The 19516-nt window shown below is 50.6% G+C and overlaps 1 protein-coding gene and 1 non-coding gene across 5 annotated transcripts in view; one reads left to right on the top strand and one right to left on the bottom strand.

Annotated features, from left to right (window-relative positions):
• CHAF1A (chromatin assembly factor 1 subunit A) overlaps positions 1-19516 on the top strand; it is a 40149-nt gene that overhangs the window by 17883 nt on the left and 2750 nt on the right. For all 4 annotated transcript variants that reach the window (XM_032252207.1, XM_032252208.1, XM_032252205.1 and 1 more), the window contains 9 exons: positions 1171-1400; positions 1955-2015; positions 2411-2479; positions 6573-6799; positions 7290-7458; positions 7560-7640; positions 8310-8402; positions 9385-9640; positions 10813-11282. In XM_032252207.1, coding sequence (XP_032108098.1) covers positions 1171-1400; positions 1955-2015; positions 2411-2479; positions 6573-6799; positions 7290-7458; positions 7560-7640; positions 8310-8402; positions 9385-9640; positions 10813-11282 — 1656 coding nt within the window. The remainder of the gene's footprint in view (positions 1-1170; positions 1401-1954; positions 2016-2410; positions 2480-6572; positions 6800-7289; positions 7459-7559; positions 7641-8309; positions 8403-9384; positions 9641-10812; positions 11283-19516) is intronic.
• On the bottom strand, positions 3832-3938 carry LOC116532928. Its single transcript, XR_004260996.1, has one exon. It is a non-coding gene; the product is annotated as a U6 spliceosomal RNA (small nuclear RNA).

The raw sequence follows: 19516 nt of genomic DNA, 5'->3' as shown, positions 1-19516 counted from the left end.
TGGCGTGATCTTGAACTGCCTTCCGCGTTCCAGTGATTCTTGTGCCTCAGCCTCCTGAGTAGCTGGAACTGTAGGTGTGCGTTGCCACATCTGGCTAAATTTTTTGTATTTTTAGTAGAGATGGGGTTTTACCTTGTTGGCCAGGCTGTTCTCGAACTCCTGGCCTCAAGCAATCTGTCTGCTTCAGCCCCCCAAAGTGCTGGGATTATAGGAGTGAGCTCCACTGCACCAGCCAGATTGTGTTTTAAATGAATCTTATATTGACTTGCCCACAAGTACCGGGACACAGGGCTAATTATTAACATTTTTCTTATGACGGAGGGAAGCATAATGGATGATGAAAATCACTTCTGTGGCTGGGTGCTATGGCTCATGCCTATAATCCCAACACTTTGGGAGGCTGAGGCAGAGGGATTGTTTGAGCCCAGGTGTTCAAGACCAGTCTAAGCAACACAGCAAAATTCCATCTCTAGGAAAAATATAAAAATGCCTGGGGATAGTGGCATATGCATGTATTCCCTGCTACTCAGGAGGCTGAGGCAGGAGGATTGCTTGAGCCTGGGAGGTCGAGGCTGCAGCGAGCTGTGACTGCACCACTGTACTCCAGCCTGGGCAACAGAGTGGGCTTCATCTCAAAAAAAATAAAATTACTTCTGTGTAAGGTTGTTGATTGGAGGCGCTTCCTGGAGCTGGTCTCTGAATTCATTTTTTTTTTTTTTTTTTTTTTAACTGAGTCTCACTTAGTTGCCCAGGCTGGAGTGCAATGGTGTGATCTCAGCTCACTGCACCCTAGGTCTCCTGAGTTCAAGTGATTCTCCTGCCTCAACCTCCTGAGTAGCTGGGAGTACAGGCACCCTCTACCACGCCTGGCTAATTTTTGTATTTTTAGTAGAGACGGGGTGTTACCATGTTGACCAGGCTGGTCTTGAACTCCTGACCTCAGGTGATGTACCCACCTTGGCCTCCCAAAGTGCTGGAATTACAGGCACGTGCCACTGCACCTGGCCTTGGTCCCCAAATTCTGTCCCTGTCATCTAGGTCCAGCCGTCCCGCATGCTCTGATCAGAGCTTCCTCCTGGGAGCTAGAGAGAGGGCCACTTGACACTGTCTTGAGCTCCCTCCTGGTGGCTGGCAAGAAGGCCACCTGTCACCTGCCACACTGTCTTGTAGGATCAGGAGCGCCTGGGCAAACAGCTCAAGTTACGTGCAGAAAGAGAAGAAAAGGAGAAGCTGAAAGAGGAGGCCAAGCGGGCCAAGGAAGAGGCCAAGAAGAAGAGGGAGGAAGAGAAGGAGCTGAAGGAAAAGGAGAGGCGGGAGAAACGGGAGAAGGATGAGAAGGAGAAGGCGGAGAAGCAGCGGCTCAAGGAGGAGCGGCGCAAGGAAAGGCAGGAAGCCCTGGAGTGAGTGCCCTCAGCCATGCTGGGCCTACCTCCCCGCTGCTGGATTCCACTTCTGGCCACTGTGATGGGCCTTTGGCGTTTCGCAGGCAGATTGGGGCTCCCATCAGTTCCTTTCTGTTTCTCCTGTGTGAGCTGCACGTGCGGCCCTGACGTGGGAGTGGTGGAAAGCAGCTCCCTGCTCTTTTGTGCTCCCCCAAGTCCACTCGCCCTGGGCCCCTTGTCTCTGCCTGTGACTGTCGTTCCAGTTCCCAACCAACTGAGGCATTTGCATCACAGGAATATGGGTTTTGTTTGTGGTAATTATGCATCGGCTGGCTGAAGTCTTTTATATATATATATATATATATATATATATATTCTAGTCATAGAAAAAATTTTGTTGTCTATTTTCCATTTTTATTGTGAAGGCCTATGTTATAGCTTTATAGTAACGTGAAAGTAACATATTCGTTACTGTAAAATTAAATACTTGCCACATACTAACAGTTGCATGCCGTGGTCCCTTCCAGAACCATAGCAAAGAGTCGGCTGAAATGTCATTTGCTGTCTCATAGGGCTAAACTTGAGGAGAAAAGGAAAAAGGAAGAAGAGAAACGGTTAAGAGAAGAGGAGAAGGTAGCGTGTTTCCTTCAGTACTTCCCCATCCCAGCCCGTTGAAGAAGCAGATGCACAGGGTGGTCGCCTAATGTTCTCTTGGTTTGAGGAAACCAAATGGCGCCCACGGGAGGGACGAATCTGTCTAGATGCATCCTTTTGCTTCTTTCCGGTTCTGGCCTGTCACATGCCTACTGGCCCCATACCCTGGCACTTCCACCTGCAAGGGCAACTCAGGCATTTTGAGATTGGCTGGCATGGTTGCGGGTCCGTGGGTTTTGAGAGCTTAAAAAATCACAGTAGAGCCTTCGAGTTAACATGCTTGAGTTTTGGTGCTGGGGGGACATTTGCATGCTTTGAAGCGCGCACTGTGTCTCTTCCTCTCTTCTTTCTCATAACCTTCTCTTACATCACAGCGTATTAAAGCAGAGAAGGCCGAAATCACCAGGTTCTTCCAGAAACCAAAGACTCCACAGGCCCCCAAGGTGAGCAGCCAGCTGCCTTTGCTTTCGAGTTTCAGCTCTTTTCCTCTCTGAAAGTGAAAGGATCTGTCACCAGCCAGCTTCTCTGATTATGAGGCACGGAGCCTCCGGTGAGCCAGGGAAGTTCCGTTTCTGGTAAAAACTCTTGAGGCTCAATATTTTGTCTTCACTTTGACCCAAAAAGGTAAAAAGTGGCGTCTGATTAAAAAGTGCTGTTTTCAGAGGCTGCTTCATGAGTAATTTTGTGTTAGGCGTTAAGAGAAGTTAACCATGTTTTTACCCTTGGGAAACTTACGCTTGAGGGGAAGCTTAGCCTCAAAACAACAGTAGAATTCACAAAGATTTACTTTCCCCGCCTGGCATTGGTCACTTGACAGCTCAGACCTTCTGAGCCACCATCTGTGCATGGAAACCACAGCCCTCCTTCCCTTTTACCCAGAGGGAGCCCATCTCCAATGTTAGCGGGCCTTCAATGCCTTTCCCTGCTCCACTCACTGTCTGTTCATACACATGTGTACTTAGCCGTCTTGGGTATGTGTCATGTTGCCATATTTAGATGTATTTCATTCTTTTTAATGTATCTATCTGCCGTTTTATTTATTTATTTTTGAGACTGGGTCACACACTGTCACTTAGGCTGGAGTGCAGTGTCACAGTCACAGCTCACTACAGTCTTGACCTCTCAGGGTCAGGTGATCCTCCCACCTCAGCCTTCCGAGTAGCTGGGACTACAGGCATATGCCACCACACCTGGCTAATTTTAGGGGTTCGAGATCAGACTGGCCAGCGTTTTTTTTTGAGACAGAGTCTCACTCTGTCGCCCAGGCTGGAGTGCAGTGGCGCAGTCTCGGCTCTCTGCTACCTCTGTCTCCTGAGGTCAGGTGAATCTCCTGCCTCAGCCTCCTGAGTCGCTGGAATTACAGGTGCACACCACCACACACAGCTAATTTTTGTATTTTTAGAAGAGACAGGGTTTTACTGTGCTGGCCAGTCTGATCTCGAACCCCTGACCTTAAGTGATCAGCCCACCTCAGCCTCCCAAAGTGCTGGGATTATGGGCATGAGCCACTGCGCCCGGCCTAATTTTTAAATTTTTTTGTACAGACGGGATTTTCCTATGTTGCCCAGCTGGTCCTGACCTTCTGGCCTCGAAATCTTCTCCTAGCCTTGGCCTCTAAGTGCTTGGATTACAGGCATGAGCCCCTGCTCCTGGCCTATCCTTTTATTTGTATCTCAAAATATTTCACAACAATTGCATATCTTGAAGGTACACAACATGACATTGTTGTATCTACACATTCCGTAGTGACACAGGCCCATGTCATTTCTTTCTCCTTTTATTTAAAAAAAAAAAAAAAAACATGGACCGCTTCACGAATTTTTGTGTCATCCTTGTGCAGGGGCCATGCTAATCTTCTCTGTATTGTTCCAATTTTGTTATATGTGCTGCTGAAGCGAGTACTGTTTTTTTGTTTGTTTTTTTTTGAGACGGAGTTTTGCTCTTGTTGCCCAGGCTGAAGTGCAGTAGCGTGATCTCAGCTCACCACAACCTCCACCTCCCAGTTTCAAGTGGTTCTCTTGCCTCAGCCTCCCGAATAGCTGGGATTACAGGCATGTGCCTCCACACCCGGCTAATTTTGTATTTTTAGTTGAGACAGGGTTTCTCAATGTTGATGAGGCTGGTCTCGAACTCCCAACTGCAGATGATTTGCCTGCCTCGACCTCTCAAAGTGTTGCGATTACAGGCGTGAGCCACCGCGCCCGGCCGTGTCATTTATTTTCACTGTTGCATAATACTTAATAATGCAATGATATCATAGTTTCTCTCTCTTTTTTTTTAAATTTTATTTATTCATTTGTTTAGTTTTTTAAGATGGGGTCTTGCTCTGTCACCCAGGTTGGAATGCTGTGGCTCGATCTTAGCTCACTGCAATCTCCACCTCCTGGGTTTAAGCAATTCTCCTGCCTTGGCCTTCTGAGTAGCTGGGATTACAGGCACCCGCCACCATGTCTCACTAATTTTTTATATTTTTAGTAGACACAGGGTTTCACCGTATTGGCCTGGCTGATCTTGAACTCCTGACGTGAGATGATGTGCTCACCTCAGCCTCCCTAATTTTATTCGTAGCAGAGATGGGGTCTGTGTTGCCAGGGCTGGTCTCGACCTCCTGGCCTCAGCAGTTCTCTCAGCAACAGAGCCTGCTGCTATCTCAGCTTCTCTGCCCTCAGTGGCACAGTAGGGGTTCCTGCGTATGCTTCTCTGCACACATGCCTCCTTTGGGACAGCAAACTAAGCATGATTCGCCTCTAGAACAAAACAGCACATTGCTGAAACGTCATTAGCCCTGACCAGAGTGCCCGCCAGACGGGAAAAACTCAGATGCACATTCCTGGCAATGCCTGAAAATGTCTCTTCCTGATTCTGTGATATTAGTGGATGGAATGAATTTTAACTTTGCCAGCCTGATGCATTTTTAAAAAATTGATATTCTTGTTTTACTTTCCATTTTTACTTGATTCTTGGTGCAGTTGAGCATTTTTTTATGTTGGTTTCCCATTTTAGTTCTTCTGTGACTTGCCAATTCCTATTTTTTACCCCTTTTTTTTTTTTTTTTTTTTTTTTTTAAAAAAATTTCTTCTTTTTTTTGGCTTGTTCTGTAATAAGAGTTTTTTTACAGTCTGGTATTTAATCCTCAGATATTTCATCTCAGTCTACTTTTGTTTACAGAGTCTTTTGTTTACAGAGTCTTTTGTTATACAGAAATTTCTACTTTTGGCCTTGTGCAGTGGCTCACGACTGCAATCCCAGCACTTGGGGAGGCCAAGGCAAGTGGATCACCTGAAGTCAGGAGTTCAAGACCAGCCTGGCCAACATGGTGAAATCTTGTCTCTAGTAAAAATACAGAAATTAGCTGAGCATGGTGCTGGGCACCTATAATCCCAGTTACTCATGAGACTGAGGCAGGAGAATCCCTTGAATCCAGGAGGAGCGGGTTGCAGTGAGCCAAGATCGTGCCAGTGCACTCCAGGCTACGTGATAAAGCAAGATTCTATCTCAGAAAAACAGAGCAGTTGGAGACCAGCCTGGGCGACACTGTAAGACCCTGTCTCTAAATTATTATTATTTTTTTTTGAGACAGAGTCTTACTCTGTCGCCCAGGCTGGGGTGCAGTGGCAGAATGTCGGCTCAGTGCACCCTCCACCTCCTGGGTTCAAGTGATTCTTCTGCCTCAGCCTCCCTAGTAGTGGGACTACAGGTGCCCGCCATCACCCCTGGCTAATTTTTTTATTTTTTTGTAGAGACAGGGTTTCACCATGTTGTCCAGGCTGGTCTTTTTTTTTTTTTTTTTTTTTTTGAGACGGAGTTTCACTCATGCTACCCAGGCTGGAGTGCAATGGCACGATCTCGGCTCACCGCAACCTCCGCCTCCTGGGTTCAGGCAATTCTTCTGCCTCAGCCTCCTAAGTAGCTGGGATTACAGGCACGCGCCACCATGCCCAGCTAATGTTTTGTATTTTTAGTAGAGACGGGGTTTCACCATGTTAACCAGGATGGTCTTGATCTCTTGACCTTGTGATCCACCCGCCTCGGCCTCCCAAAGTGCTGGGATTACAGGCTTGAGCCACCGCGCCCGGCCACCAGGCTGGTCTTAAACTCCTGACCTTAGGTGATCCACTGTCTTCGGCCTCCCAGAGTGCTGGGATTCCAGGCCTGAACTACTGTGCTGCCCTGGTTTTTTTTTTTTTTTTTTTTTTTAAGCAATGTTTGTTGAGATATAATTTACATGCAATAAAACACATCCTTTTCAGGAATTTCATATTGACAAATTACAGGGCCTGCTAACCATAATGAAGATACACACTATTTCCATCACCCTTTTAGTCTGTCCCCACATCCTGTCCCTTAAGACTCCTGATCTGACCTCCTTCCTGTAGCTCTGGAAACTCGGCTCTGTGGATCTACATAGTGCCTGGGTTTTTGAGTCTGCGCCTTGCCCTTAGCCTGGGTGAATCCCACCAGCACCCCGCTGTGTGTCCATGGTGCCTCCTTTCTCCCATTGCTTGAAGACCCCACTGGGTCTCTTCTTTATTTCAGACCCTTGCTGGCTCCTGTGGAAAGTTTGCCCCCTTTGAAATTAAAGAGCACATGGTCCTGGCCCCTCAGTATCGGACTGTTTTCGACCCAGACCTCTGCAGTCAGCTAGACCAGCTCCTTCAGCAGCAGAATGGCGAATTATCCTTCTTGAAAGACCTCAAAGGCCGGCAGCCTCTGAGGTCCGGACCCACCCAGGTTTCCACCCAGAACGCAGACATTTTCAACAGGTCAGAGCCCAAGCAGGTTGGCCTTTGCCCACTAGTGACGCTGGAGGGCAGCTGCCCAAATCTTGCGGTCCCCGAGGCAGGAGCTCGGGGGCCTTCTGCTGCTCGTCTTCTGCTGGCTCAGGCATCTCTCCACCTGGCCTTCCTATGAGCCCCTGAAGTTTTCTTCTTCCTGTCTTCCCAGCCCCTCCTGGCTCCAGTGAAGGACACCCCCTGCTCTTGCAGATTTCCTGGCTCCATTCAACTCCACTTGCTAAAAATGCTCTGGGGCTGAACCTGGGCAGCCTTCCTCCCTCTCCTCCTGCAGGCTGCACCCTCCTCTCTCTGTCCCTCGAGTCCACGTTCCTGGCCTTTCTCTGGGGACAGGTAGTGCTGGTTTTTACGATCTCCCAACTTTCTGGAATTGTCAGGCCAGCTTCACTGGGAGGTCCCTGGGTGGTGTGTGAGCGAGTCTAGGGCAGCACGATCCTGAGCCCAGAGTTTTCCTTCTTAGTGATGTTGTGATTGTGGAGCCTGGGAAGGGCGACAGTGTTCCCGAGAGGAGGAAGTTCGGCAGGATGAAGCTCCTGCAGTTCTGTGAGAACCACCGGCCAGCCTACTGGGGTACCTGGAACAAGAAGACGACGCTCATCCGTGCCCGAGACCCCTGGGCCCAGGACACGGTGAGCGGACCCGAGCAGGCCTCCGTCCCTGTACCACCTCGCTGTGCCCCTTCCCTCCAGCCCTGAAGGCAGTCGTGAGTCCCGTGTATTTCTTTTCTCAGAAGCTCCTCGACTATGAAGTGGACAGCGATGAGGAGTGGGAAGAAGAGGAACCCGGGGAGTCCCTGTCTCACAGTGAAGGGGTAAGGACACACCCAGCTGTGTTCACTCTTGGACAGCTTTTGTTTGGCCTGCTGTGTGGTCTGAAACCCAAATCTCCCTTAACATCCACACTTTGAGCTTTGCTCGAAAGATCTCACCTGGCGACACTCGCCTGCATGGCTGCCCGGGGTAGAATCCCGTTTGCATCTGCACTGTGGCCCTGCAGCTCCATCTCACCTCCTGCCAGTCTGTTACTCACCATTTCTACCTGACAGCACAGCCGCTGTGACTTGGTGGCTTTCTGCTAATTGCTCAGTGTCCGTCAGAAGGCCATGCCAAACAGATGTTCACAGCGTTACATTTTTTTGGTTTAAGACAGTCTTGCTATATCACCCAGGCTGGAGTGCAGTGGCACGATCTTAGTTCACTGCAACCTCCGCCTTCCGGGTTCAGGTGGTTCTCCTGCCCCAGCCTCTCTAGGAGCTGGGATTACAGGTGCCCAACTAAAATTTGTATTTTTAGTAGAGATGGAGTTTCACCATGTTAGCCAGGCTGGTGTTGAACTCCTGAGCTCAAGTGATCCACCTACCTTGGCTTCCCGAAGTACTGAGATTAGATGCGTGAGCCACCGTGCCTGGCCAATTTATTGTTTTTAATAAGACACATGCTCTACTTTTCTATCTGATGAACTCTTTTGTTCTCCTTTTGAGGATGATGATGACGACGTGGGAGAGGATGAAGATGAGGACGATGGTTTCTTTGTGCCCCATGGGTACCTGTCTGAGGACGAAGGTGTGACAGAGGTGAGGGAGTGAAAGGGAGGTCGCTGGCTCAGAAAAAACTCATTCACAGACTGGTGGTTGGTGGCCTGACCTGGGAGGGTGACGGGAGTCCCCACCCAGCCATAGGCGATTTGAACTGTGTTCCCAGCATGCAAGCTCACTTGTCGGAATGGCTGGGCCTGAACTTAGCATCACCTGGGAGGGTGGCAGACATAAGACGAAATTGCAAGTGAGCAGACACTCTGGTGAGGGAGCATGGCCGTGGCCTGTGGGTTAGAGGGCTGGAAACCACTCTATCAGACGTACAGTCAGCATGTACCAAGACGTGTGCATCCTAAGTGTTGAGTTTGATGACTTACAACAGCCGAGTGGATATGTGTAACCACAGCCCAAAATAAAGCGTAGAACTTCCCCATCTCTCCAGAAGGTCCCACGTCTCTGCAGGCGAACCTGCCTGCCACCCCTTTCCAGATTCTGTAAGGTTGTAGAACTTTCAAGCAAGTTGTTTTTGGGGCTCTGAAGGCCTGTCGTTTGGGAAGCAGGGATTTGGTGTGACTGTCTCAGGGTCGGACTTGAGGGTCTCCATTCCTTGTGCATATCTGACCACCGAGTCCTGAAATGTCTGTCAGAGAGTGGTCTCAGGCCCTGCTTGTGTCTGCCCGATGACTGGGCCGTGCAGACAGGCACTCAACCCTGTTAAACGGCTCCACAATCACACATTCACCAGAAAATTGAGAGTGGTGTTAAAAGAGGCCTGATGGGTGAGCTCAGAAATGTCTGTGACTCTCCCAGAAAAGACCAGGTGTCAATTATTCCATGTAGAATAATTCTATCTGGAAGAGGGATGGCCAGCACATGGTATGCTCTGCTCTGGCCCTGACACTGTCAGCAGCTTTACACATCCTTTTCTCTTGCTCCCTGTCTGGGGACTGGAATCTCAAAAGAGTGCCTGGGAATAGTGGAGCGAGAACTCCAAATAAATTTCTGCTTTCTAACCCACTAGGAGTGCGCTGACCCTGAGAACCACAAGGTCCGCCAGAAACTGAAGGCTAAGGAGTGGGACGAGTTTCTGGCCAAGGGGAAGCGGTTCCGCGTCCTGCAACCTGTGAAAATCGGCTGCGTGTGGGTGGCTGATGGGGACTGTGAGGAGGAGGACCTGAAGGTGCTGCAGCAGTTTGCAGCCTGCTTCCTGGAGACCGCGCCCACCCAGGAGGAACAGACACCCAAGGCCTCCAAGCGGGAGAAGAGGGACCAGCAAAGTGAGTGTGGGCGAGACCTCCCCTCCTCAGGGACGTGGTCAGGCCCAGCCAATTCCAGGGCTGAGGGCAAGAGTCTTACAGGCTAGTGGGTCCGTGATGCAAACATTCTTCCCACAAATAACAGCGGCCAGCCCTCTTCTCATACACGTTCGTACATTTGATGATGTCCCCAGTGGCAGGACAAGGCAGGTCCCTTAATTGGCTTGTTTTATCAACCAGGACATGGGCACCCACAGTGCTAGAGTGGGGGTTATGCTTTCTCAAAAGCCAAGGAGGGGCCAGGCACAGTGGGCTCACGCCTGTGATTCTAGCACTTTGGGAAGCCAAGGTGGGAGGATTGGTTGAGCCCTGTGCTTCGACACCAGCCTGGGCAACATGGCAAAACCCCATCTCTGCAGAAAATGTAAAATGACCTGGGCATGGTATCTCACACCTGTGTTCCTAGCTACTCAGGAGGCTGAGGTGGGAGGACTGCTTGAGCCTAGAAGGCTACAGTGAGCCATGATCCTGCCACTGCTCTCCAGCCTGAGCGACAGAGTGAGCCCCTGCCTTAAAAAAAAATTCAAAAACTAGGCCGGGCGCGGTGGCTCAAGCGTGTAATCCCAGCACTTTGGGAGGCCGAGGCGGGTGGATCACGAGGTCAAGAGATCGAGACCATCCTGGTCAACATGGTGAAACCCCGTCTCTACTAAAAATACAAAAAAAAAAAACTTAGCTGGGCATGGTGGTGCGTGCCTGTAATCCCAGCTACTCAGGAGGCTGAGGCAGGAGAATTGCCTGAACCCAGGAGGCGGAGGTTGCGGTGAGCCGAGATCGCGCCATTGCACTCCAGCCTGGGTAACATGAGTGAAACTCCGTCTCAAAAAAAAAAAAATTCAAAAAACTAGGGAGGGACCATGGCATACAAGGAGAGCAGGGCAACCATTGGGGTAGGAACAGCAGGCATTCAAAGTCAGCCAGGGCAATGCACGTGCCTGGCTGAGGCTCACTTCTGGGCAGGTGTGTGGGTGCTGCCCTTTCTTAAGATTGCCCTTATGAAGCCTCCTGTCCCCGAAGCTGGCTGTGCCCCAAGCCTCAATGGCAATGAGGAGCTGTGTGTGGTTCCCCCACCTTGGCCTGTGGTGGTGCGTGTCTCCCCAAGCCTCATGCCCACCCATGTTCCCTCTCGCCAGTCCTGGCCCAGCTGCTGCCGCTGCTGCATGGCAACGTGAACGGGAGCAAGGTCATCATCCGGGAGTTCCAGGAGCACTGCCGCCGCGGACTGCTCAGCAAGCACAACGGCAGCCCCTTGAGCCCCTCTGCCACCTGCCTGCACACCCCGGCCCCTGGCGAGGATGCCACTGTCCCCTCCAAGTCCCGGCTCAAGCGGCTCATTTCCGAGAACTCAGTGTACGAGAAGCGGCCTGACTTCAGGATGTGTTGGTACGTGCACCCGCAGGTGCTACGGAGCTTCGAACAGGAGCACCTGCCTGTGCCGTGCCAGTGGAGCTACGTGACCACGGTGCCCTCAGCCCCCAGAGAGGACAATGGTGGCATCCCCTCCATGGGGCCCGGCCAGGGTACTCCTGTCTCACTGAAGAGGAAGTCAGCGGGCAGTATGTGCATCACCCAGTTCATGAAGAAGCGCAGGCACGACGGCCAGGTGAGGTGGGGCGGGGCAGGCATGTCGGCAGCCCCACTGGGCTTTTGTGTTTGGTGGTTGATTGTTTTTTTTTTTTTTATTTTGAGATGGAGTCTTGCTCTGTCGCTTAGGCTAGAGTGCAGTGGCATGATCTCGGCTCACTGCAACCTCTGCCTCCCAAGTTCAAGTGATTTTCTTGCCTCAGCCTCCTGCGTAGCTGGGACTGCAGGCATGGGCCACCACACCCGGCGAAATTTTGTATTTTTCGTATAGATGGTGTTTTACCACGTTAGTCAGGCTGGTTTTGTACTCCTGACCTTGAGATCCACCCGCCTGGGCCTCCCAAAATGCTTGGATTATAGGTGTGAGCCACTGCGCCTGGTGTTGGTTGGTTGGTTGGTGGTTTTGGAGACAGAGTCTCGCACTGTCGCTAGGCTGGAGTACAGTGGTGCCATCTCGGCTCACTGCATACTCTACCTCTCAGGTTCAAGTGATTCTCCTGCCTCAGCCTCTCGAGTAGCTGGAACTACAGACATGCGCCACCACGCCCAGCTTATTTTTGTATTTTTAGGAGAGACGGGGTTTCACCATGTTGGCCAGGAGGGTCTCAATCTCTTGACCTCGTGATGTTCCCACCTCAACCTCTCAAAGTGCTGGGATTACAGGCATGAGCCACCACGCTTGTTGCTTTTGTGTTTTTTAAATAACTTTACTCTTAGAGTAGTTTTAGGGTCACAGGAAAATCTAGTGGAAGGTACAGATGGTTCCCATACACTTTCTTTGCCAAAGCAAAGCCAAGCCACCCCATTACCAACATCACCTTCCAGAGCAGTGCACTGGTTACAATCAGTGCACCTTAGGCTGGGCACCATGGCTCATGCCTGTAGTCCCAGCACTTTTAGAAACCCAGGTGGGAAGATCACTTGAGCCCAGGCGTTGGATACTAGCCTGGGCAACGTGGCAAAACCCCACCTCTACAAAAAATAAAAATTTAAAATTATCCAAGTGGTGGCGTGCAACTGTAGGCTCAGCTGCTTGGGAAGCTGAGGCGGGAGGATTGCTGGAGCCTCGGAGATTGAGGCTGCAGTAAGCTACGATCATACCACTGGACTGCAGCCTGGGCGAGAGAGCAAGACCCTATCTCTAAAAATAAATAGACAAAATGCACCTTCTTTGACTTTTCACAACCACTCAGAGTTTGTAGTCTCCATTAGGGTTTGTTCCTGGTGTTGAGGGTTCTGTGATTTGAACAAATGTTGGATGCTGTGCATCCGCTTGTATTATTCTGAACAGAGCGGCCTCTCTGCCCTGAAAGGCCCCTGTGCTCAGCCCATCCAGTCTTCTGGAAATCACCGACCTCTCTGTATCTTTGATTCGGCCTTTTCAGATTGCCCCGTAGCTGGAATGCCACCTTGTGTGGCTCTTTTCACTTGGCAATATCGATGTTTCCTCCATGTCTGTTTGTGGCTTGATAGCTTTTTTTTTTTTTTCCACACTGCATAATATCCCAAGTGGTGGCATTTTTATTTTCGTTCATGGGTTCTTTAATTTTGCATTCAATGACAGTTATTAAGGACTTAATGTGCACCAGGCACTCTGATCAGTTGCACAGACACCGGGACATGCAAAACACCACCCGATGTGAGGCACAGGCAAGAGCCTGTAAGGAGAATGAGTGCTCTGTGATTACAGCCTCATGGGTGCCTCAGAGGTACAAGCGCACGGAGCTGTGGGGTGTGTGACGGGCACTGCCTGGTCTTAGGAAGAAACTGTGGTGCTCAGAGAGCCAGTGGCCCCTGGCACCCACCCCAGACCCCAGCCATGGATCAGCCTTATTAGCATTCATGCAGACTTTCTGTCCTTACCACACAGTGTACATAACTGAGTTTTTTTTTTTTTTTTTGAGTCTCCGGTCTTACTATGTTGCCCAGGCTATAGTGCAGTGGCATGGTCACCACTCACTGCAGCCTTGACCTCCCCAGGCCCAGGCAGTCCTCCCACCTCAGCCCCCTGAGTAGCTGAGAGAGACTATAGACACATGCCTCTGTGCCCAGCTAATATTTTGTAGAGGCAGAGTTTCACCATATTGCCCATGCTGGTCTCTACAAAAAATAAAAATAAAAATAAATTTTTATTTTTCGTGGAGGTGGGGTTTTGCCACGTTGCCCAGGCTAGTATCCAACTCCTGGGCTCAAGTGATCTTCCCACCTGGGCTTCCAAAAGTGCTGGGACTACAGGCATGAGCCATAGTGCCCAGCCTAAGGTGCACTGATTGTAACCAATGCACTGCTCTGGAAGGTGATGTTGGTAATGGGGTGGCTTGGCTTTGCTTTGGCAAAGAAAGTGTATGGGAACCATCTGTACCTCCACTCAATGGCCTTAAGCATTCCTGGCCTTAAGCAGTCCCCCTGCCTTGGCTCCCAAAGCACTGGGATTATAGGTGTGAGGCCCTGTGCTTGGCCCCCTGAGCTTCATTTCTAATATCTACTCTTAGTGCAAACCTGTTTGTCCTTGTGAACCTTGGGCCTTCCAGGCCATGATCTGATGGAGTTACAGGTTTTCAGAGACTTGGGACAAGGAGCAAGACAGTGGTCAACCCCCAGCTCCAACTTGCATCCTCTACTCTGATGTTAAAAGTGGTTGATGGCCGGTCATGGTGGCTCACGCCTGTAATCCCAGCACTTTGGGAGGCTGAGGAGGGTGGATTACCTGAGGTCAGGCATTCACGACCAGCCTGGCCAACATGGTGAAACCCCATCTCTACTAAAAATACAGAAATTAGCCGGGCATGATGGTGAGTGCCTGTAATCTCAGCTACTTGGGAGGCTGATGCAGGAGAATCGCTTGAACCCAGGAGGCGGAGGTTGCAGGGAGCCGAGACCATGCCATTGCACTCTGGCCTGGGCAACAGCACGAGATTCCATTTTTTTTTTTTTTTTTTCTTTTAAAGTGGTCATTACCATAGTGGCAGGGAGGGAGGTAAGAGAAATGGCTCCTGAGGTGATGTCCAGTCATCTCCCTGATGGCAGCACACAGCCGTGGACCTTGACATGCTGTGAATCTCCCTTAACTGTCATAGCAGGAGAGGCCTTCAGAGCATCCCAGAGGGTCTGGGGCTGTCACTGGAACTGTTGCTGGCACTCCCTAGAGCCTTTGTCCCTGCACAGCGTGTTGTGTACACAGCTTTCCTGGCTCTGTGAAGGCGGCATGGCATCGTGGGGAGCCCAGTGCCTGGGAGCTGGGCCCCAGGCAGCCCCACATGAAGCTTCACTGGCTGCATTCCTTGTTGAAGCCGTGTGTGAGCAGCGCCTTTCCCTTGTGACCTGCACAGCCTTAGAGGGAACTGGAGCTCCTCAGTCTGAAAATGATCAGGGCGGGAAGGTCCCTCTGCCTGTGATACCATGCAAGCAGTGTTCCAGTGCTTTCGCTGATCAGCCCTCCCCGGGAACCCATGTCCCTCAGACATTCCTTTTGGGTCTCATCCTCCACGCAGCAGCCCGGGGCTTGGACCAGCTCCCTCCCCCACCCTCCTCTGCTGGTTTGATGTGGCAGCTTCACTCTCCCAGCTGGGATGCAGTGCCCTGTCCTGGGTCCTCCCAATTACTGCTCTTGCTCCCTGTCAACATGTGGAACCCGTGTTTCCTCACTGGGAACATGGCACCCTGAGCCCCAGGTGTCCAGCATCAGGTGTGAGTTTCTGTGCTTCGGGGGTGGCAGGTACCTGGCCATCGTCTCTAACTACCAGGAAAGAGGGGTGCACCCAGTTTAGCTAGAGTGGGTCAGAGAGGCTGGGTGGGTCTTGGAGTCAGCAAAATGCAACATCTCACCTGCAAATGCATGGCAGTGGTGGCCACATGCGCAATTGGTGGCCTCTGTTGCCGTGCGTGGCACAGGTGAGGGCCTCCTGGGGCTTAGCAGTGCAGTGGACACACAAAGGCCACACCTGAAGGAATAGAGACCCAGGCCCAGCTTGGTGCTTCGCTCACATCCCTGAACCTCCTGCAGTTTGGGACATAAACTTCCCTAGGGAGCAGGGCCTGGCACTGTTCAGAGCCTGCGTGGGGAGGGGCCCAGGAAGCACAAGAGCCCAGATGGGACATGTCCCCTGGCATTGTCTGGTTATTTTGAGACAGAGTCTCACTGTTACCCAGGCTGGAGTTCAGTGGTTCAGTCACAGCTCACTGCAGCCTCCACTCCTGGGCTCAAGTGATGCTCCCACCTCTGCTTCTTTAGGAGCTGGGAATATAGGTACGTGCCACCATACCCAGCTAATCTTTAAATATTTTGTAGAGACAGTTTGTTACCCAGGCTGGTCTCCCACCTCCTGGGCTCAAGTGATCTTCTGTCCAGCCTACTGGCATTTAATCAAGCTTCTGACGGATACTGCTGCACTCATGGGGAGGGGTGGCTATTCGTCTGCAAATGGTGTACATCCATGTTTTTTATTGGGTTACACTTTTTTCCCAATTTGAGAGTTTTCATCTTTTTATTGAGACTTGAGTCTTACTCTGTCGCCGAGGCTGGAGTACAGTGGCATGATCTCTTCTCATTGCAACCTCCGTCTCCCAGGTTCAAGCAATTCTCCTGCCTCAGTCTCCTGAGTAGCTGGGATTACAGGCGCCTACCACCACACCTGGCTAATTTTTGAATTTTTAGTAGAGATGCATTTCATCATGTTGGTCAGGCTGGTCTCGAACTCTTGACCTCATGATTCGCCCACCTCGGCCTCCCAAAGTGCTGGGATTACAGGCATGAGCCACCATGCCCACTGCTTGTTATGTTTTTAAATTAGAAACAGAGTCTTGCCCTGTTGCCCAGGCAGGAGTGCCGTGGTGCATTCATAGCTCACTGCAGTCTCAACCTCCTGGCCTCAGGCCATCCTCCTGCCTGAGCCTCCTGAAACTCTGAGATTACAGATTTCTGACACCCAGCCCCATTCTGAGTTTTTAGTTTTTATTATTTTGGGTTCAGGGGTACATGTGCAGGTTGGCAAACTTATGTTACAGGGGTCGGTATATAGATTATTTACCAGTTAATGATAATATTTTTTCTGAGCTTCTTCCTCCACCCTCAAGGAGGCCCTGGTGTCTGTTGTTCCCCTTTGTCCATGTGTTCTTTAAGTGAGAACATGTGATTCTTACTTTTCTGTTCTTGCATTAGTTTGCTAAGGATAATGGTTTCCAGCTGCATCCATGCTCGTGTGTGGAGCGTTTTTGGTTTTTTATTTTTTGTAGACATTGAGTCCTGCTTTGTTGCCCAGGCTGGTCTTTGAATTCACGGGCTTAAACAATCCACCTACCTTGAGCTCCCAAAGTACCGGGATTACAGACCTGAGCCAGGGAGTAATCTTTTCATTTAGAGCTTAAAGGAGATATTCATAAGGCATTCTGACCTAGTGGGGTAAAGCGCCATTATCTATGAGGCCCTGGGACACCTCAACTTTTGGGGGCTTGATTTTATTTAAATTTTTTTAAATACAAGGAAGGGTGTGTTTGCCCTTGCCAACAGAACAGATTATGTGATCAGAATAAAACTAAAGAAGCATAGATGGCTGGGTGCCATCACTCACACTTGTAATCCCAGCATTTTGGGAGAATGAGGCAGGCTTGAGGCCAGGAGTTCAAGACCAGCCTGGCCCACATGGTGAAACCCCATCTCTACTAAAAATACGAAAATTAGCTGAGCGTTGGTGGTGCACGCCTCTAATCCCAGCTACTTGGGAGGCTGAGGCAGGAGAATCACTTGAACCCGGGAGGTAGAGGTTGCTGTGAGCAGAGATCGTGCCATTGCACTCCAGCCTGGGCAAAAGAGTGAGTTTCCGTCTCAAAAAAAAAAAAAAAAAGGAGGGGGGGAATAGATGTTAGTGACACCATCTTCATCCCATGTAGTTGCTAAACGTTTTCCCAACTCCCATTTTCCGTAGTCCGAGCTCCTCCGTGTCTGTGTTTAGCACTTGCAGTGCTGCCCGTGAGATGACAGCTGTCCTGTGAAGCAAGCTGCTGGCAGCTCTCAGCACAGTGGGACTTGGTGTCATGTGTTAAAGCCTGTCTTGAGCCTAGAGGGTGAGAGTGGTGATTGCGCTGAAAAATTGTGGATCCAAAAAAAGCCTCGTGTGTCAGTGCATCTCCTGTGTGGAGAGAGGTCCCAGTGACTTGAGATGGCTCTGAAGAAATTGGCTTGTTCCTTTTAACACCCCCAGTGTCGCTCCTCAGCAGAGTGTACAGGGGACTCTCAGACCCTTCTTTGCTTAACTATTCTTTCAAAAAGGTAGTTGAAAATGGCCCTAGGCTGGGCTCGGTGGCTCGTGCCTGTAATTCCAGCACTTTGGAAGGCTGAGGCAGAGGATAACTTGAGACCAGGAGTTGGAGGCTGCAGTTATCTGTGATCGCACCACTGCACCCCAGCCTAGGTGACAGGGCAAGACCCTGTTTCTTTTATATTTTAAAAAAAAGTCCTCCTGTGTCCTCACAGGATCAGCCCATGCTGCCTGGGGAGCCCCCTACGTGTGAATGCATGGGGACAATTGGAACCCAGTCAGCGTGGCCAGGCGCTGTGCTCTGACCATTGTGTTACTGTGCAGTCGATTTTCTAGGTGAATGGAGGTTTATGTAGAGGAAGAATTCCCGGAGTTGAGAGGACTCGCCTCCCTGCTGAAATAAGCGTGGCTCTCCTTCCTGGGATGGGTTTTTGTTCACGCACAGAGAGAGTGAGCACTGATGTGGAGGCTCGTGGTAGGAATCAGGCCTCCATACGTCCTGTCTTTCGGTCTCCTTTGGTGAAAGCAAATGCCAACAGCTCAGGAATCTCATTGGGGCCAGGTGCGGTGGCTCACACCTGTAATCCCAGCACTTCAGGAGTCTGAGGCAGGAGGATGGCCTGAGGCCGGGGGGTCAGCTTGAACCCAGGAGGTTGAGACCAGCCAGGGCAACATAGTGAGACCCCTTGTCTCTACTAAAAATAAAAAAAAATTAGCCGGGCATGGCGGCACACACCTGTGGTCCCGGCTATTCCAGAGGCTAAGGTGTGAGGATTGCTTGAGTCCAGAAGGTCAAGGCTACAGTGAGCTATGACTGCATTGCTCTGCTCCAGCCTGGGTAACGGAATACCAGTCTCAAAAAAAAAAAAAAAAATGTAACTGGAAACGCAAACCCTCAGTCCAGTCCTTCCCCACCTTACCTGTGTCCCTGACTTCTGTTCCCCTTTTCTCAGATGATGATTAGTATACTAGTCGGCTGAACTGGTGTGAGTGCAAATCAGATGAAGGGACAGCCCTATGCCAAGGGAGCAGGCACTGCACTGGGGAAGATGGGCAAACGAGACATTGGCGTATTGAGTTCTCAGCAAGTTATTTGAAATAATAAATTGGCTGGGCACAGTGACTCGTGCCTGTAATTCTAGCACTTAAGGAGGCCAAGGCGGGTAGATCACAAGGTCAGGAGTTCGAAACCAGCCTGGCAAATATGGTGAAACCCTGTCTACTAAAAATACAAAAATTAGCCAGGTGTGGTGGCGTGCGCCTGTAGACCCAGCTACTTGGGAGTCTGAGACAGAAGAATAGCTTGAACCCGGGTGGTGGAGGTTGCAGTGAGCCAAGATCACACAACTGCACTCCAGCCTGTGGGACAGAGTGAGACTCTATCTCAAAAATAGGGCCGGGCGCAGTGGCTCACGCCTATAATCCCAGCACTTTGGGAGGCTGAGGTGGGCAGATCACCTGAAGTCAGGAGTTTGAGACCAGCTGGACCAACACGGAGAAACCCTGTCTCTACTAAAAATACAAAATTAGCTGACTGTGGTGGTGTACGCCTGTAATCCCAGCTATTTGGGAGACTGAGGCAGGAGTATTGCTTGAACCCAGGAGGCGGAGGTGGCAGTGAGCTGAGGTCGTGTCATTGCACTCCAGCCTGAGCAACAACAGCAAAACTCCGTCTCAAAGAAAAAATAATAATAATAATAAATTGGCCGGGCACAGTGGCTCATGCCTGTAGTCCCAGCACTTTGGGAAGGTGAAGCAGGAGGATTGCTTGAGGCCAGGAATTGGAGGCCAGCCTAGGAAAAAAATGAGACCCTGTCTCTCCTAAAAATGAAAATATTGCCAGGCGCTGTGGCTCATGCCCGTAATCCCAGCTCTTAGGGAGGCAGAGGTGGGAGGATAGCTTGAGCCCAGGAGTTCGAGACCTGCCTAGGCAATATAGCGAGACCCCATTCTTCTTTTTTTTTTTTTGAGACGGAGTCTCACTCTTGTTACCCAGGCT

Source organism: Sapajus apella, unplaced genomic scaffold (genome assembly GCF_009761245.1).
Source record: "Sapajus apella isolate SASKATOON/1434 unplaced genomic scaffold, GSC_monkey_1.0 scaffold77, whole genome shotgun sequence".
NCBI classification, from domain to species: Eukaryota; Metazoa; Chordata; class Mammalia; order Primates; family Cebidae; genus Sapajus; species Sapajus apella.
This window is presented reverse-complemented; position numbering and strand designations above follow the sequence as displayed.